Source organism: Protomyctophum bolini (genome assembly GCF_963924005.1).
Source record: "Protomyctophum bolini genome assembly, chromosome: 2".
NCBI lineage: Eukaryota > Metazoa > Chordata > Actinopteri > Myctophiformes > Myctophidae > Protomyctophum > Protomyctophum bolini.
Genome location: NC_137863.1, coordinates 16,735,142 through 16,754,541, shown reverse-complemented (window position 1 = coordinate 16,754,541; position 19,400 = coordinate 16,735,142). Strand labels below are relative to the sequence as shown.

General features: G+C 46.1%; 1 protein-coding gene across 1 annotated transcript in view; it reads left to right on the top strand.

Moving 5' to 3' along the window:
• The window catches only part of rassf5 (Ras association domain family member 5), a 46,985-nt gene that overhangs the window by 11,101 nt on the left and 16,484 nt on the right, over positions 1-19,400 (top strand). Inside the window, exon 2 of the mRNA XM_080784538.1 lies at positions 17,928-18,052. Coding sequence (XP_080640664.1) covers positions 17,928-18,052 — 125 coding nt within the window. The remainder of the gene's footprint in view (positions 1-17,927; positions 18,053-19,400) is intronic.

Genomic DNA, 19,400 nt, shown 5'->3' with positions numbered 1-19,400 from the left:
AAATCATTCATAAAAGCGTGTAAGGTGTGGATCTGTAAGAGCTAGGTTTGCAGACAACTCCAATGCCTCACAGTATACAAATCCAATCATGCAAGAGCAGAAAAACTTTTTCTGAAAAATTTGCAATTATGACAAATTAATTGCAATTATTTATCTCAAATAATTTCAATCCGGGGATCATGTAATAATAATCATGAAAGGCTTTTTAATTGTCACATGACATTGTTTGACCTTGATGGCTAATATAATGCAGTGCAAATCCCGGAGTGTTAACTTAGCTCTGAAAGTGTAAAAATGGACCCTTGCTGTTTTTTTCATCACACTTTTGTAAAGATTTGAATTCATACTCCGGATTCAACTGTTTACAGTAGCAGTGCCAGTAAGCAGCAGATTGTGCAGAACAAGGTGATTATCTTTTCAGGAGGGCGTATGTGTGTGTGTGTGTGTGTGTGTGTGTGCACACCTGCGGTTGATGAATGTCTGCTAGAACGGTGGGGAATCTCTAGTTATATTTAGAACGGCCCTTGCCTGGGTGGATAGTGATACAACTGCAGAGATGGAGAGAGAGACCCTGAGAGGAACAGAGAGAGAGAGAGAGAGAGAGAGACTGTATATATGGTTGTTGTTGGGTAGAAACCTCTAATCTCCATATTCTAACTTTTTGTGTGTTTTTTTTTGGGGGGGTAAATGACTGCCGCACTTGATTGTACTACAGCCGAGCGTCACACAGAAGCATCAAAAGTAGCAGATCAGGATGTGTTTTGAGCTTTAAATCCCGAAAAGTAACAGTTTTGGATAGAGGTGCTCCGGTCAGGTTTTTTGGGACCGACCCCGATCATCACCAATTGTTTTTGTTTCTCCAGATTGGGTGAATTGCAGATCACCGATCGAGTCATTTTGAGCGAAAACACGATTGGTGGCACCTCTAGATATGAGGTTTCCACACGACAGAGACGATATACTGTACAGTACAATCTTTGCACAGAAATCTCTAACGGTGGTTTTTCATTCATACACACATACAAATAGCCTATATTGCGTACCGGTGTGCACGTACACACACACACACACACACACACACACACACACACACACACACACACATACACGCCCATTTTTTCCCCTTCTTTTTTTAAATAACTGTCATCAGCCTCCCTATCATGGTTTTTCACATGATTATGTCACGAACGGGTGTGTAATTGATGCCTGTAGTGTGCCTATAAGAACAGTTCACTTAGAGAAGTAGGGCAGCAGAAATCCCAGCAGCCCCTCTCTCTTTTTGACACAGTGCATATTAATAACCAAATGACAGTGTATCACCAACACATGGGTGTCCGCCCGCAGACACACACGCACACACACGCACGCGCACGCACACACACACACACACACACACACACACACACACACACACACACACACACAGCTGGTGTGATGCAAGTCATTTAGGCCAATAGGATTTCTCGGCACCTCGGAGCGACGAATGATTCACTTCCCATCACCAACCTGGGCTGTGAGGAGGAGCAGGATTGATTCCTAGGGCTACCAAGGACAGAGAGGAGAGTGCAAGGCTCTATACGGGAAGTTAAGACGCGGCACTGCAGTTCTCTGTGACGTTGCTGCCCCTCTCCTATACGGACCGATCTCCCTCTCTCTCTCACTCACTGCATGTCTGTGAGCGATGAAAGGCGTCCCCCCCATCATGCAGGAAGGACGGAGGGACGGGAGGTTGTAGGAGCCGGACGGATGGCGACACAGCGGGGGACAGAGGACGGACAGTGAGGTGGAGCGGCAGTGCGTTGGTTTGGTGTCGACGGGGTCTCTGTCTCTTTAAGCCGCGCTGTTTGTTGCTGCAGAGTGTGTGGGTGCTGCAGTATATAGAAACACAGAGAGAGAGAGAGCGGAGAGAGAGAGAGAACGAATGAATGAGAGGGAGAGGAGAGGATGGGGAATCATTTGACAGCGGCAGTCAGAGGAGTGAGTGAACGGCTCAACAAGAGGAGGGACAGCTAGAGAGAGAGTGTCGGGGGGGCTTATGTGCACAGGTTAGTTGAGAGGGGGAGAGAGAGGGGGACAGGTGACAACAGGGGAGTCGTGTTGAGTGAAGGGCTACAGGTGGAGGGGTGGCAGAGCGCGCGGAGAGGGGGCTGTTTGCTCGGAGCGTGGCACCGGTGGCAGAGTGGCTCCGCTGGGATGGCCGTGCGGCGGGGGGACACTGGGGGGGCTGGCGCTGGGGCAGCCCCCAGCGGGACAGGGGCAGGAGAGCCAGCAGCGCCAGCAGCGAGAGCTACGCGCTCCGGACGGCGCCGGCCGGATGGTGCCACCACCACTCTCCGACCATGCCGCAGATAGCGCCCCCCAGAGGTCGGGGGTCAGAGGAGGAGGAGGCAGGCGGGGCGGCTGAACCACGCGTGTTCTTCAGCCAGGTGTGTCTGCGTCTGGAGGAGGGAGACTCGGAGGACGGCGAGGACGGGGCGGAGGCGGCGGTGAGCGGCGCCTGCTTCGGGCAGGTGTCCCGGCGACTGGGCCGCCTGCTGAAGAGGCTGCCCAAGTCTCGCTCCTGGAGCGAAGGCCTCCGCATCCTCCGGAGGACATCCTCCAGTGGATCACTGATCACCGCCTCAGGTGAGGAGGACGAGGAGGAGGGGAGAGAGGAGAGGAGGAATAAACAAAGAAAAGAGGTGGCATTTTTAAGAGAAGGGTCATTAATGAATTGGTAATAAACAGACGGATATGAAATGGTCTCAAGAAGAGCAATTGTGATGGAAATAGTTGATAGGGAGAAGTGATGAATACAGCTGGGCTGGCTATATGAGGCCGGTTGTGGACCAAATTATTTGAGCATTGTGTGCGTCTGTCTGTCTGTCTGTCTTCAATCAATGGCCTCAACCCCTGCAACTCATTGTCTGTGTACCCCCTCTCTCTGTCTGCCCCCCCCGTATAGCCAGTAGGGCTGATCTATCCTTTTGTGTGTGTTTGTGTTGCCCTGTGTATACCTATAATGCATTGTTATTTTGTGCCCTCAGCATTTATGGCCTTTTACTCATGTGTTGACGTAGGCCAAATCATTAAAAAGTGTGAGTGTACGTGTGTGAGTACGTGTTGTCTTCCTACAGTTGTGTGTGTGTGTGTGTGTGTGTGTGTGTGTGTGTGTGTGTGTGTAGTCTGTGCATTAACAGTGAGCAGACAGAACAGAACACTCCAGGCCAGATAAAAGCTCTGGCAGAAGAGTTGCCCCCCCCCCCCCTTCTTCTTTCTTCCGGCTACCAACACACACACACACACACACACACACACACACACACATGAACAAACACACAGAGCCTAAAGTTGTGTACATTAGTCCAAAGGGAATATCCTCCGTTTGTAGATTCTAAGATATTGATTTCCATATTATTTAGAGCAGGAATCCGAGACGGGAATGTGCTGCTGGACGCTGGATTATTGCAGCAAAGCATCGATCTTTCCGTGTGGGTTTTCTATTCAAGGGTTTTTTTTCCTTTCCTTTCCTTTCCTTTCAAAAGAGGGAGCGTGCTGCTAATGCAGTCTGCTTGGTTGGGGTGATGAATACAGAATGTAATGTTAGCACAAATTGTGGGGAGGAAAAGAGGCACAAAGTCTGCATGCTGCTGCACAATCATCGATTTAAATTTACAGCAAGCAAGCAAGGCTTTGTAGAGGTCACCGTGAAAGGTCACTGCGTCTTCTTGGAGGGACTTTGCAGGTGTTGCAACTTGTTAACCTGTGTGTGTGTGTGGCTAATGAGGACAAAATGGACATGGTGAAAACAAATTTCCTGGTCCTCACAGGAGAAATTGATGAAGAAAAAAGAGATCTGTTTTTTAGGCCCAACCCACACACAATGCAACTCCTTGCAACAAAACAGTTTTGTCACACCAATGCAACTCCTTGCAACTGCCATTGGGGATAATGGTTGCATGTACAGTAAAGGTGCGTCCATTAATATATTATCCAAATATTCGCCTCTGTTCGCACCGTTTGTGCTGCGCCATGTCGTGCCGCGCCCGTTCGCGGCGCTCGCGCAACTTCTCGTCTTTGTATTGACTTTGTATGTAATCGTGCCGCATAACCATCCAAGTCTGAACGCACCTTTAATGGCAAGGTGGCATTCAAGTTGCATTACATGGCGAATCATTGGTGTGGTTTGGGCCTGTTAGAACACATTTCAGGAATGTTGTCAGAAATGTTGACGTCGTGTGTGGGTGTGCGTGTGTGTGTGACTGTGTGTGTGTGTGTGTGTGTGTGTGTGTGTGTGTGTGTGTGTGTGTGTGTGTGTGTGTGTGTGTGTGTGTGTGTGTGTGTGTGTGTGTGTGTGTGTGTGTGTGTGTGTGTGTGTGTGTGTGTGTGTACGCGTGTGCGCGTGCGCTGCCCTGCCTCCCTCTGATAACACCCTGACTAAACATGACTCAAGGACAATGCCATCATCATCAGATCGCATCACACCACCTGGATCATTGATGATGCCATCATCACTGCACCCACATCGCTAATATTATTCAGCCAAGAATACAGTATCTGTAAAAGCTCACAATTATTTTTGGCTAGGAGATTTAGCTACAGAGCCATGACTCATTTTCAACCTCTACGTATGATTGGTCCTCACTGTTCATTATAAGATGATGGCACCATTTCTGTCTACTCACTCTGTGTCTCAGTCAGTCAGTGTGTGTGTGTGTGTGTGTGTGTGTGTGTGTGTGTGTGTGTGTGTGTGTGTGTGTGTGTGTGTGTGTGTGTGTGTGTGTGTGTGTGTGTGTGTGTGTGTGTGTGTGTGTGTGTGTGTGTGTGTGTGTGTGTGTGTGTGTGTGTGTGTGTGTATTTGTGTGGTAATCATGTTATTATAAGCCAGTAAAGCCACCACAGAAAGTCTGTAAAGAACCAGCAGGCCTCACATGCCCTTGTCCTGCTCCTATAGGACACAGTGACCTGAATACAAACCTCTGTGGTTGGTTGGCTCAAAGGGAAATGGGTTAAGATGGAACATTGTAAAAGTTTGTGAGGGGCTTTATCATGTTACTTTGCCAACTAGCTGGCATATTGTTGATGTTGGCTCTGGCTATACGTGTGGCAGGTCAGTGAATGCCATGGAGAGTTTATTCTGGCGAAGCCCTTGGTGTGTGTGTCTGTGTGTGTGTGTGTGTGTGTGTGTGTGGGTGGGTGGCAAAAGGTCTGGCAAAGTACTGTGCTGTTCTTATACTCCCTGCTATAATTGGCAGCCGCCACATATGGCGGAGATACTGTTACTGATATACGCATAGTGAAGCTTATTGTGAATGTGAACTTACTGCACCTGGAATATGTGTCCTTCTATGCTCTCCTGTATGTGGACATAAAGTGTGTGTGTGTGTGTGTGTGTGTGTGTGTGCACGTGCGTGCGTGTGTTAGTTGGGGTTAGCCTAGGATTTTAGGTTAGGTTTAGGGGTTAAGGGATGGAGTAATGGTTTATACTTAGTTACATGCTGCAGTCGTGTCCCGAATATAGTCTGATCTTTTAGACTGGCTATTATTATCGTTGCACGAAACCAACGCACAACTAAATATAAGTCAGGCATTTAAGGTTATGTTTAAATATGACAAAAAGGGGTAAAAATGGCATTCGTAAAATTGCCGACCTAAGATTTAAATCTGTACTAACCTAAGATTTTAATCTAACGTTCCTCTTCTGCCCTGGATTTGAAACGTTTTCCTGCTGTTTGCTGCTGTTTTTACCATTGAGTCTAAATGTGTGTCAGACCCTGTGTCTAGGTGAGACACTACGGCTCGATAGAAGAGCAGGGAGACAAAATGCCACCACCCCAATTAAGTTCTGTGAGCTGTGAGTGTGTGCACGTGTGCGCGTGTATGACTCTGTGACTGTGTGCCCGTGTGTGTGCCCCTGCGTGCACGCTCAGAGGGGCTGGCAGGTGGCAGGCCGCTCAGTCACATGAGGAATGTGACTGATTCAGCTCATACGGTCAATCAGGTGACCCCAGGCTTTTCACTGTGTGTGTGTGCCCAGTATCAGGTGTTGTGCACAGCAAAATCCGGGGTGTTCGTTTAAAGCTGCAAGCTGTAAGTTTTCTCCCTTGTCTCTCGCACATGAGACCCAATTTCTACCAGTGTAGCGAGAGGCGAGCCCTGCTTGGCCAGGAGAGAGAGAGTGTACTTACATTATGAGCTCCAGGCAGTGCTACTTGCCAACCAGTCCAGTAGCTGACACCTGTGTCTAAATGTCTCACTGGAAGAGAGTAGGAAGACCACCTCCGAGTTGTCAGACTATTCTAACCGACACATGAATTCATACATTCCGTTTCTTAGCAGGGCTTGACAAGTATGAACCCCCAAGTTAACAAACATCTGGCTGGCACTGTGCCATCTTGGTACCCTCAACAGCAACCGTAATGCATCATTATATGCTACTAGCCTTGTAGTTACTCCACAGGTGTACAGAAAGCTTTAAAAAGTGAGACCGTGACTTCTTTAGAGCACTTGTGGAATTTCCGCATCAGTATATTTGCCTGGGCATACAGTTTTCACCGTTGTCTGTGAATGTCTTTGTCATCTGTGAGATCATCAGAGATAATGTCAAAGAAGAATGTTACCACTGAGACTAAAATGAGGAAATGCAGCCACTTGAATCTACAATCTCAGCATGCCTGTTCTAACAATTGTCAAGGAATAGCTCACAACGCGTCCCAATGCCACATGGTGTGAGCTCGTGAATCTTACACTTTTGTCCAAGAGATTTGGTTTAGACGGGAAAATCGTGGTAGTAAAGTCCTAACTCACGTCCATTCCACTAAGAATAGAGGCTTTAAGTGGTTACATATACTCAACAGATTGGATAAAACCGAATTTAATAGGTTCTGGTTTGCAGCTTTATTGTTTTCTTGAGTGTAAAATAAAATCTTGGTTTATCACACTCTCAAGACTTGCAGATTGTGCTGTGCAGCTCCATCATGGCTGGCGGTAGCAGGGACTGGGAGGTTGTTGTTGGCACTGCAGCAGTGATGACAGGCTGACAGTTGACACGCATGCAGGGATTAGATGCTCTAAGGGCCACACTGCTGGAAGCTGCACTGCTGCTCGCTCACAGTGCTGTAGAGAGAGAGAGAGGTGCTGTGCTGACAGAGGCACAATCACAGAGAACAGAGAGAGGGGGGGGGGGGGGGGTCAGCAAAATGGATGGTAGGCTAGTTTTCTTGGCCGTCGCTTGGAGAGAAAATAAAAGCGAAAGAAAGAAAGGGAAGAATGGGTCAGAGTGCTGCTGGGGCATTTCCCCTGGTTCCCTTCCTGTCGAGAACCTCAGGTTTGGGCAGCAGCAGCAGGCCAGGCCAGACCAGACCAGACCAGACCAGGGCACTTTGACGGGCACTAATGTGCCCATCAAGGAAAGTACAGTGGAATTGAGAGTCTGTAATGGAGAAGATGTGTGGAGTTTCCTCCCTCTCTCTCTCTCTCTCTCTCTCTCTCTCTCTCTCTCTCTCTCTCTCTATGCTGTTGTTGGGTGTGGTGGTGGTTGCTGGGTCATTTGATCACGGACTTCAATGGAACATATTGATCATTTACAATTTAGACATTTAGCGTAAACATCAAAACATAATATAATATGTACATTGAAATCATACTAACAATAGGATGTCTCTATAACATGCTTTCTAAATTACATGTTAACCTTGTTGCATGGGTTGTGAAGGCAAGTACTACGGCAGGTTCTACAGGCTAAGGTGGAGTCTGAAGAGGTCAGTCTTCAGATTACTATTGACCCTGCAGGTCCCTGACAGACAGGTTTAATTAGAACACTAACCAGTGATCCATGACATAAATAAAGGTGGTCCGCATGGGGAAATGTTTAAGAAAATATATGGTTGCTTATTGATTTAAGTATACAGTACATAAGCCTGTTGAATTTAAGAAAAAAGAAACAAATGCAAAAAGAAACATTAGGCGTAGTGAGGGGGAAAAAGCTTAAAAATTAAATTATGACTGTTAAGGGCTTGATACTACTTGTTTGTGTGTGGTTTTGCAATGACAGATCTAAAATATCACTATGCATCATGCTGCAATACGTTTTTCATTGTAGAAAAACACAGCAGTATAAAAAGGAATGACTGTATGTATACTATGTACAGTACTGTATGTATAGTTTAGGGGAGGTGGGATGGTCATTGTTTGATGCACTTGTCCAGGTTGAGAACCACTGTATTTGAATTGACTAATTGATTGAATACTTTATTCGTCAGAAATGTAAACGGCACGTGCTACAGACATTTATTCTAAAAGGATAACACAACAAAGTCCTGGGGACTTGTTTCCATTGTGGACCAATGTATTCAATTCATCAACGTAGCATTAAGAATTATTAACACAATAATACATGTCACACATACGGTATATAAAAACGGTAGCAGTGAATGAACCTTTCTATAGGATTCTGTATTCTCCTGAAAGGTTTTCTTTTCTTTTAGGCCAATTTTGTAAAGAAACTAGGGAGTCACATCTTTTCATTTAGTGGAGGGCGTCGGGGCATTCCACATTTTGGTGGCGGAGTAGTAGAATGATAATTTGGCCATGTTTTGTTTGTTCTAAATCACGGTCGACCTCTCTCTAGTGTTATGGCTGTGGGTGTCATTCACGTGGGAGAAGTAGTTGGACAGGTATGAGGTAGAGTTCCAAGAATGAGAAGAGTTTCGAGTACATAATGGCCGTGAAACACGTGTACACATACAGTACAACATTGTTACCTTACCTTGCAGATCGGCTATTTTTAGCGTGCAACACTGGCGGGTGCACACAATTGAACTAAAGTATAACCAGGCCTTCATGAAGCTGGAGGCATACAGTAAACAGTCATCAGTGTGTGATCGCCAGACAGAGAGGCCATTATGTCTGGAGCCAGGAGACTCTGCTTCTCTGTTGTCCCAACAGCAGTGATCACAGGTGAGAGACTAGGGACGTCACGGTAGGCTGAGTTGGTCACTCCTCTCCACAACACAGGATAGAGACCAGGGGACTTCACGGTAGACTGACTGACTGACTGACTGGTCACTCCTCTCCACAACACAGGAGAGAGACCAGGGGACTTCACGGTAGACTGACTGACTGACTGACTGGTCACTCCTCTCCACAACACAGGAGAGAGACCAGGGCACTTCACGGTAGACTGACTGACTGACTGGTCACTCCTCTCCACAACACAGGAGAGAGACCAGGGGACTTCACGGTAGACTGACTGACTGACTGACTGGTCACTCCTCTCCACAACACAGGAGAGAGACCAGGGCACTTCACGGTAGACTGACTGACTGACTGGTCACTCCTCTCCACAACACAGGAGAGAGACCAGGGGACGTCACGGTAGACTGACTGACTGACTGGTCACTCCTCTCCACAACACAGGAGAGAGACCAGGGGACGTCACGGTAGACTGACTGACTGACTGACTGGTCACTCCTCTCCACAACACAGGAGAGAGACCAGGGGACTTCACGGTAGACTGACTGACTGACTGACTGGTCACTCCTCTCCACAACACAGGAGAGAGACCAGGGGACTTCACGGTAGACTGACTGACTGACTGACTGGTCACTCCTCTCCACAACACAGGAGAGAGACCAGGGGACTTCATGGTAGACTGACTGACTGACTGACTGGTCACTCCTCTCCACAACACAGGAGAGAGACCAGGGCCTTCACGGGAGACTGACTGACTGACTGGTCACTCCTCTCCACAACACAGGAGAGAGACAATCCACGTCCTCAGTAGGAAGGAAACAAGAGGAGAGCAGTCTCTCCTGTTGTTCCAGTTCGACTGCGTTCTAACGTCAGATAGAGATAGAGATAGAGAGAGAGAGAGAGAGAGAGAGAGAGACATGGCATATGATATCAAGATAAGAATGGAGGGTATGAGCGTGACATCATCATACCGCCACTGCCGGCAGCTATGCGTTTCCGCATAACTGAAAGAAACAACAGAAATTAGTTTTTGCCACTCTTTGCAACTTTCTGGCCTTGACAAAAGTCCTATCTGATTGCAGTGAACTGCGTTAAACGACATTAAACTCACTTTGCCACTCACTTTATGCATGCACTCTAAGGCTCTATACTATAGTGACAGTCCATGTAGGTATATTCAGGTCATGAAGAAACAGACTAAGATGAAGAAGAAGAAGAAACCTGCACTCTTGATCGGGTAAAACTGGTTTGACCCGATGAAGAGTGTTGGCTCCAAACGTTGTCATTAAATTACATTGGAGCAGATGAGGTTTGTTTTTCTTTGTGATCTTTTCTACCCCAGCACCTCAATTAAGTTAAGTGGAGCAATGTCAATCTTTTGGTAGAACGCTTTGGATGATGTAGCCTATGTCCTATAGAGTAGACCAGATCAAAATGTTTGTAAACAAACGGGTATTTCTGGGTAGAATATCTATGATATTTAATGAATATAAAAATCACACCCGTGTGAACTGAGTGGTGCAACTCCCCTCTCCCCCTAAAAATAAATGCATCTATAAGATTTTTTTCCCAGATCGTGTTTAACCAAGCTATATTCAACGGCTCACAACTAAAGAGCCGAACCGAAGAGCGGGGTGTCAGGATTACAAGAGTAACTGGACCAGTTGCAGATTGCAGACTGGACTTGTACTCTTTTTTTTGGCAGTTTTGAAGGAGAGTAAGGAGTCACACTTTTTGGCTTTATGGCTGTTGTTTGGTACGGCATTCTATATTTTGGTGGCATAGCAGTAGAACTCCATGCTTGTGCTGTGGTGGGGAGAGCTAAAAGGGGTGAAATGTATACCATAAGTTACAGATGGAACCCAATGGACCAGCATGGGTCTTTTCAGGTCCGCTAAGTTAAACACTAAAGATTTTACTGTGTAGATGAAGGGAATTGCTAGTAGCAATATACGGTAATGTATGTCACCTACTTTCTCTCTCTCTCTCTGCTTAATTGTTTCTCTTGTGTCTCTCTCTCTTCCTCTGCTGCTCTCTCCTTCTCGTCTTTCCCTCCATGCACTCTACCCCTCGTCCCCTTTCTTTCTCCGCTCTCATCCCCCTGGCAGCTCGTGGAGCCATAAAATCGTCTCGTTTTCTGCGTTGTAACCTGTTTGTAACCTAAGACGTGTGTGTGTGTGTGTGTGTGTGTGTGTGTGTGTGTGTGTGTGTGTGTGTGTGTGTGTGTGTGTGTGTGTGTGTGTGTGTGTGTGTGTGTGTGTGTGTGTGTGTGTGTGTGTGTGTGTGTGTGTGTGTGTGTGTGTGTGTGTGTGTGTGTGTGTGTGTGTGTGTGTGTGTGTGTGTGCGTGCGTGCGTGCGTGTGTGTGTGTGTGATCAAAAACGCCCTGTGAGAGTGCATGAGAGAAGCAGAGACAAACAGACAGGGAGAGGGACAACAGACAGACAGACAGACACAGAGTGGAGTTAAGTGAAGTCTCCATGGCTAGACTGGGGGACGTGAGTGGGTGGTTGTTTTTCTGTCACTGTCTGGCAGAAGAAGAAGAGCGTGTCAGTGATGCGTGGAGGACAGACAAAAGAGACAGACCGTTAACAGATTTGGAACAGCCCCAGTCTGACCTGGTCAGACTGGGGCTTGTCTGTATGGCGGCAGGCAGACAGACAGGCATACAGTATGTTTCCTGGGGAGATATGGAGGGAGAGACATGTGTCTGTCTACTGGACTTGTGTGTGTGTGTGTGTGTGTGTGTGTGTGTGTGTGTGTGTGTGTGTGTGTGTGTGTGTGTGTGTGTGTGTGTGTGGGGGGGCAGATTAGCGGGGCCATTGGGGGCGAGGATATTAACACACATAAGTCTCTAATGAACCATAAGAGCTCTCTGTCTGAGAGGCATTTACAGAGGGAGTTGCACAGGGGATTAAGTAGGCATCTTTGAGAGGCTTTGGACGACAGTCTGACCAGCATCCCCCTCGACCGCTTTGTGATGCCTTACACACACAAACACATAATCCACTGATCGTAATAGGCCTGTACTTATACACGCAGCATAACGCACAACTTAACCCATTTATAGGCCTGACGTCGAAATAAATACAAAGTCTTCTGAAAGAATATTATATTCAAAGATGTGTGCCACATTTTCACGATTTAAAAAAAAAATAGCAGACCTACAAGTTCGTAGCGTGTCACTCGGTGGCGCGCTGTGAGCTTGTAGATCTGCTATTTTTCAATAGCTAAAGTATAACACAATGCTTAGTTAAAACACCAAAAGGGGTTCCCGTCCAGGTTTTAAAACAATGAAAATTGTGTCTACGTCGGGTGGAAACCTCATATCTCCAAAACTGTTACTTTTCAGTATTCGAATGCAGATCAGAGTAGCAGATCTACACGCTACTTTTGATACTTTTATTGGTCCCTGTAGTATGATCATCATCCAGGTAGCGCTCTAGTATATGAAACAACATAAAATGTGTGGTTACTGCCTAGTGGCGACGATACTGTGTGTGTGTGTGTGTGTGTGTGTGTGTGTGTGTGTGTGTGTGTGTGTGTGTGTGTGTGTGTGTGTGTGTGTGTGTGCGCCCGTGCGTGTCTGTCTTTGTGGTACCTGCATACACACATGTTATCAGTGTGAGAATGATGTGGGATGGAAGGCCTTGCCCTCTCCTGTTGACTGCCATGGACTGAGGAGTGAGTTTCCATCTTCCACAGGCCCTCCCATGTTCCGCACAGCCTCTCCCATGCATGGAGTCCCACCTGCCCCACCCATCCGCTCTCACCATGAACTTGAACAAAACACTTTGCGGGTGAAGGCCGTCATAATTCACGGCGGCTTTCACCCGGGGGCTTAAGCCCCCACCTACACCCACCCACCCAACTTGCTCCTCACCTATTTCCACCGATAGACCGACTGACTCCCTATAGTTTGATCTGAGGTGCTGCAGATACCATTGGGTCTGAAGAAGTAGGACAAGTGAATAATGAAGGAGGACAGGACAGGATGGGAGTGTGCATCCTCCTCTCCTCGCGGGTTTCCTTTTTACATCACTGTTTGGGTTGGCCTCTCTTCTCTCTCTCTTTCTTTTTCTCTCTTTCTCTCTGTCAGAGAGAGTCTCTGCGTCTCTCTCTGTCTGTCTCTCTCTCTCTGCAGTGACCTCTAATCAGAATGAGTAGAGTGGCTCTTATCTGAACTTTCCTCTTTCCTAGACACGTCGCTCCTGTCAGCACGCTTCCATAACCCTTCCCCCTGGACACACACTATCTCTCTCTCTCTATACCTCACACTCTGCCATTACACGCCTCACATCCCCATATCCTTCTCTATCTATCTCTGCAGTTCTCTCTCTCTCTCCCTGTCCTTCTCTATCTCTCTCTGCTGCAGTCCTCTCCGGTTCTTTGTCCGTATCAGGAACGCTTAGTAGCTCCACTTGAACAAGCATGATACAATATAAAAATACATAGTTATGTATTGTTATGTAGGCTATATTCCATGCAGATATAGAATACATACAGTTATGTATAGGCTACATTCCATGCAGATATAGGATACACTATGTAGGCTATAATTCCGTGTTGACATACAGTACATGCAGCTATCCTGCAGCATCCTTGCTTCTCTGCACTGGATGCCTGTGTGAATTGTAATTCATTTGAAGAATCTGCTGATGCCATTTAAAGCCTTCCAGTTGGGCTGAGCAATATCATCGTCTCAGCATGGCAATGTATGCATGTCCAATATTTGCAATGCAAAGTATGCAATCAATGAAAGGCAAATTGGGCCCATCGGTCATCTGAACAACTTTTACGGCTTAATATATATATACCAGTAAAAAAAATTAAATTGTTTTGTCACAACACAGAAGTCTTCTGTGATCATCTGAATCCTTTCTAGAGTTTAAATAAACTGCATTAATATTCATATCAGGGACTTTAGCCTGGATTCACTGAGTTGATACGTAAGTATTAACTGAATACAGTTCTGCCATGTTTGTGTGAACACAAGCACTGCAATGTCATTCTTTTACCAATGTTAATCAGCCAGGGGCCCTCATGGTGGTGGTTGTTGTTAATCAGCCAGGGGCCCTCATGGTGGTGGTTGTTGTTAATCAGCCAGGGGCCCTCATGGTGGTGGTTGTTGTTAATCAGCCAGGGGCCCTCATGGTGGTGGTGGTTGTTAATCAGCCAGGGGCCCTCATGGTGGTGGTTGTTGTTAATCAGCCAGGGGCCCTCATGGTGGTGGTGGTTGTTAATCAGCCAGGGGCCCTCATGGTGGTGGTTGTTGTTAATCAGCCAGGGGCCCTCATGGTGGTGGTGGTTGTTAATCAGCCAGGGGCCCTCATGGTGGTGGTTGTTGTTAATCAGCCAGGGGCCCTCATGGTGGTGGTTGTTGTTAATCAGCCAGGGGCCCTCATGGTGGTGGTGGTTGTTAATCAGCCAGGGGCCCTCATGGTGGTGGTTGTTGTTAATCAGCCAGGGGCCCTCATGGTGGTGGTTGTTGTTAATCAGCCTGGGGCCCTCATGGTGGTGGTTGTTGTTCCCAAAACACACCTCATTATTCTGGGTGATCTGGCCCTTGTGGCCTGGGCCCCTGGGTGATCAGGCCTTTTCTGTATGGGTGATCGGGCCCTTGCAGCCAGGGCCCCATGTATAGCTTTGAAACACTCACAATAAGTCAGTATCAACTTTTAAATCACTCATGGGACTACCTACTTTCATGAAAAGCCCATGTCGTAGTACTTATTTATTCAATACATTTTTTTAGTCTCCCTTTAGCTCAGACTATCGTCTTTTTAGCTTATGTTTAGGCTAATTGCTTTCCTGTTGTTTTTTTTTCATCTTGTACTGTAAAGCACTTTCGTAACCTTGTTTGGAAAAGCGCAGTGCGAAAAATAAAGTTTATTAGGCTGCGATTGTCATTAAATGGCTGCATATTGAAGCACGTACAGTTTGAGCTCGGCATCGGGACTGCATGGGCTTGTTGCCTTGGTTACCATGCTGGTTGCTGAGGGAGTACAAGGGCAATCGGTGTTATGGACACACACACATGCACGCACACACGCACGCACACGCGTGTGCACAGACGTCAGGATTAGGGTTATGGTGGCTACAGCTATGTAACCTATATTTCTTTTCAATACTGTATAAGCCTTACTGAAAAAGATCACTGGACCTTTTTTTAAGGATATAGCTGAACAGAAGCCCCTAGGCTAACTTCAATCTTATAAGAAAAGGAATTATAATTCAAAAGCTGTTATTGTTCAGGGCATATAAAAAGACACCAGTCCGGGGGCGCCGATGGCTTTGTGGATACGGGCGCACACCACATAGTACTGTACAGTGTAGTGTAATAGGCTCTAATGCAGCATGACATCGTGTTGCAGGTTTGATTCCCGAGCCCGGCGGTGACCTTTGAGCGTGTCACTCCTAGTTTCTCTCTCCCTATTTATTGTCGCTTTCCACTGTACTACTATCCAAATAAAGGCAGAAAAGCCAACAAAATATCTGTAAAGAGGAAGGAAAAGAAAAAAAAGACACAAGACCACCTACCAGTTTCGACCGATGTAGGTCTTCCTCAGAGCTTGACATATTTCTTATTTTAAGAATAAGGGGCCGTCCACGTATTTTTTTTATAGTGTTGAATTTAAATGAACTGACATAGATCACAGTGTGCTTTCCTCTTTATAAAGCCACAAACAGAGGCGTGACTCATAGTTTCCCCATCTGTCTGTCTGTCTGTCTGGATCCAAGCCCTTTCTTTCTCATGTTTTTTAACCACTTTAGCCCAGTTTTTATTCTCCAGTGTTACAGTACACGGCCGTCCACAATAGCCAACCTATATAAGCTCACCGTCACCGCGTTGCAATGGTGACTCGTTGTGTGAGCTTGTAGATGGCTATCTTTCCGGGAAAAGAAGACTTGAGAGACTACTAGAGCAGTTGGAGGATTGTGTTGTATTTCAGGGGGGAATATGGTTCCAGAGTGAGGCCACAATAAACTACACAGAGCATAAACAGACCAAGAAATGTCATATGTGGTTCCTGCTAAAAGAACAAAGATGCTTACTTTGGGACGTTTTAGGGAAAATACCCATGAACTATTCTAAACTGGACCGTTCTTTCCCTGCTGTAGAGAGGATTGCATTGGAGATCACTCAGACCTTTTTAGGTTCAAAGGCTCCGTTTCTGTTTGTCCCTTAAGCAGGCTACGTGGAGCAGTGAACTGTTGGTGTGACATGCTCTGCAGACTGTGATAACAATATAATACTATTACTAGTATTAAGCTCAAATAAAGGGTACAAAAGTAAACGGGTAAAATAAATAAAAAAGTAAAAACACAACAATAGGTTGGATATACAGAATTTACAGTATACAGATGTGTGCTCTGTGAAAATAAAAACAATTAAGTGAGAGAACAGCCAGCACACTAAATGTGGCGCGCTACGAGCTTGTAGTTCTGCTATTTTTGAAAAATCGAAGAACGAAACATGGCTTTTTCAGAAAACTGTCAGGACATTTTTAGAATCTGATCTCAGGTCAAAATGGGTTAAAGGTTGAAGAATGAACCGAATATGACAGCTACCTGAATAATATATGGTACTATAGGAAATATCTACTATAATGCAAGTGCAAGGTACAAAGTACAGCAGTGCCACCTAGTGGATTTAGTGTCATGTAATTGATTGATAATCCCAAAGATGTGTTTAGATGGTTGTTGCATCTTGACATAAACTGCTCCTAGTAGTTATAGGAGGGGTAAATGCACATTTCACTTATGTAAAAATTACACAAATATACAGTGACAAAATAACACCCCAAGGAGTGTGCACTATTCACCATATTCACACCGCAGCCATGCTATTAAGTTAATCTTTTGGGTGTTTGTTGTTGTATTGTTTATTTCCCTTTTTTGTGCAGTCTGTGATTTTATTTCTTTATTGCACAGCTGCCCCCCCTTTGCCAACTTGTAGACTGTTGTATTGTTCTAAATGAACTTTTAATCTGTTTAAACCAATGACCTCTTCCATACAGGAAAGGATTCCAAATAAGCCAGCTGGCTTCTTCCCTTCCTTGCATTGTATTTTTGTTCTTTGATATGTTATTGTCTATTTTTTATACTATGTGCTAAATAAATGAACCTAAACCTAAACCTGAACCCCTAAACGGAACCTCGAAATCTCTAATCGTAACCCCAGCCTGATATCTTTTCCTAATTATAAAGCCTTATGTCAAATATATGTTATAAAACAACGATTTTTCTTGTGAGGACCAGGAAAATGATCTTCACAATGTATATTTTTCAAGTGCCACCAATCTACCATACTCTTAAGTATAGTAATGCAAGAACACAGTCAACACACACATACACTTCATGGGCGTGTTTGGACTGTGTAGCCTGTGAGCTGTGAGTCTCTCAGCAACCACTAGGTGGAGCTGGCTTGATGTGGCTGTAAAGTGGCTGTGGCTCTAGTGTGTGATACATAGATCAAGGACCCCCAAATTGACACCAATTAGCCCGCGGACCCCCATTTGAAAAGATATGCCAAGGACCCCCATAAGAGAAGTTTTTACGGCTCTAGCAGTGATTCTCAACCCGTTTAATTTCAAGGACCCCCAGTTTGACATGCATTAGTCTACGGACCCCCATTTAATGGAATTTCTATCTCTGGGACCCCCAATTTATATTTTAAAATCAATGTTAATTTAACCCTGATTTTGTACACTCTCAGAGTTACAGAGCCATAAGGGTCCATTTGGTTCCAAACTATCATTTAGCTGGGGACCCCCTGGAACTCCCTCAAGGACCCCTGGGGATCCCCGGACTCCACTTTGGGAACCACTGACATAGATAACATCTCTGCACCCAAAGGAGTGTAACAGGACGGTAGAAACTTGAACGATGTGGTGTGCAATTGAGTTGCTTTTCACCGATTGGTTGTTCCTCATTTGTGCACAAATCTGATTGGTTGCATTTCTCTGTCCGTCAGACTGCAGTTACACCTGCCACCTGGAGTGTGAGAGCCGGGTTCAGCTGGACTGCAACCAGAGGGACAGTGAGCCCAGGGGAACTCCATCTCCCAGAAGCCACCGCTCCACGGGCCCTCAACACAAGGTGAGGATTCTGAACAGTGAACACTATAATGATAAGTCTGTTGAACCAGGTAAAGAGTATCAATCCTAAAGCAGTACTTGCCGAGATGCTTCAGCCACACCTTATACTTTCAGTGCCATTAGCACTTGCGTGTCTAAGAGGTCAGCTTGAACGATTTTGAGATTTTGAAGTCGATTATCTTTGCTCATAAATTGCTCTCAAAGGTTTCCCCTTCCGTCACTTTTTCTAAATATTTGAGGAACAGGAAACCGCTTACCCAGCTGAGATGTGCAGAGGGAACCACTTGTTTTGCTTAAACCTGTTCCGTCAACCACTGCTTGCCAATTTGGATGTCGTGCTCATCGACATGCGATTGCGAGCCCATCGGCTGCTCAGTGCAGGCAAGCACACCTACTTTGTTATCAAGATTTAAAAAGTCATGCATATTATGTGCAAGCCTTGCATATATGCATGATTTATAAGGACATTGAGTGAACCAAAATAAGCGCTCCTCTCAAAATGTGGCTTGACAAGACACAACACACTTTTTACCTCACGATTTGCAACGTAATAGCAAAATGGCCGCCGGGTGAATGTGGGATGGTAAATGGTGCATTTATATAGCGCCTTTATCGAAGGTGCTTTACATAGATTGTGCATTACTTGTGCATTACATTCACGCACACATTCATACACCGATGGCGGCGGAAAACATGCAAAGCACCAACCAGCACATCAGGAGCAATTAGGGTTCAGAGTCTTGCTCAAGGACACTTCGACACTAACTCTGGGGGAGCCCGGGTTCGAACTGGCAACCTTGCCGTTACCATCCAGCCACTCTACCCCTGAGCCACCGCCGCCCCAATTTGACATTGGCATTGGCGGGTCCAGCTCAGTGGCTTTGTGGTTAACGTGTGTGCCCTGAGACTGAGAGGTTGGGGTTCAATCGCTGGCCACGTCATGCCAAAGACTAAATGGCACCCAGACGTCCCTGTGACATACCTGTCATCTCCAGGGGGTGTACTGTACATCAATCTGCCTCACGCTACAGAAACAGGAGATAGGCTGCGCCCTATACCCTATTGCAAGTCTTACTGGCCTACCGGTATGTGGGGATACAGTGTCGGTATGTCTCGCACCCGTCTGTTACATAACAGCTCTTTTTGGGTTCTCTGCCGGTTATCTTTCCACTTCCTCTCCTGCCTACTTGTGCATGCATTTATTCACTCGTTTTCTTTTTGGTTAACAGAATGTCCCTCCGGCAGATTCGATGACTGACTCAAATTAGCTTGGGCCCCCTCCAATGCTTCCCCATTAATATCCTTCACTCTTCAGTGCTCTCTGCTCTGCCTATACTACTCTCCCCTCA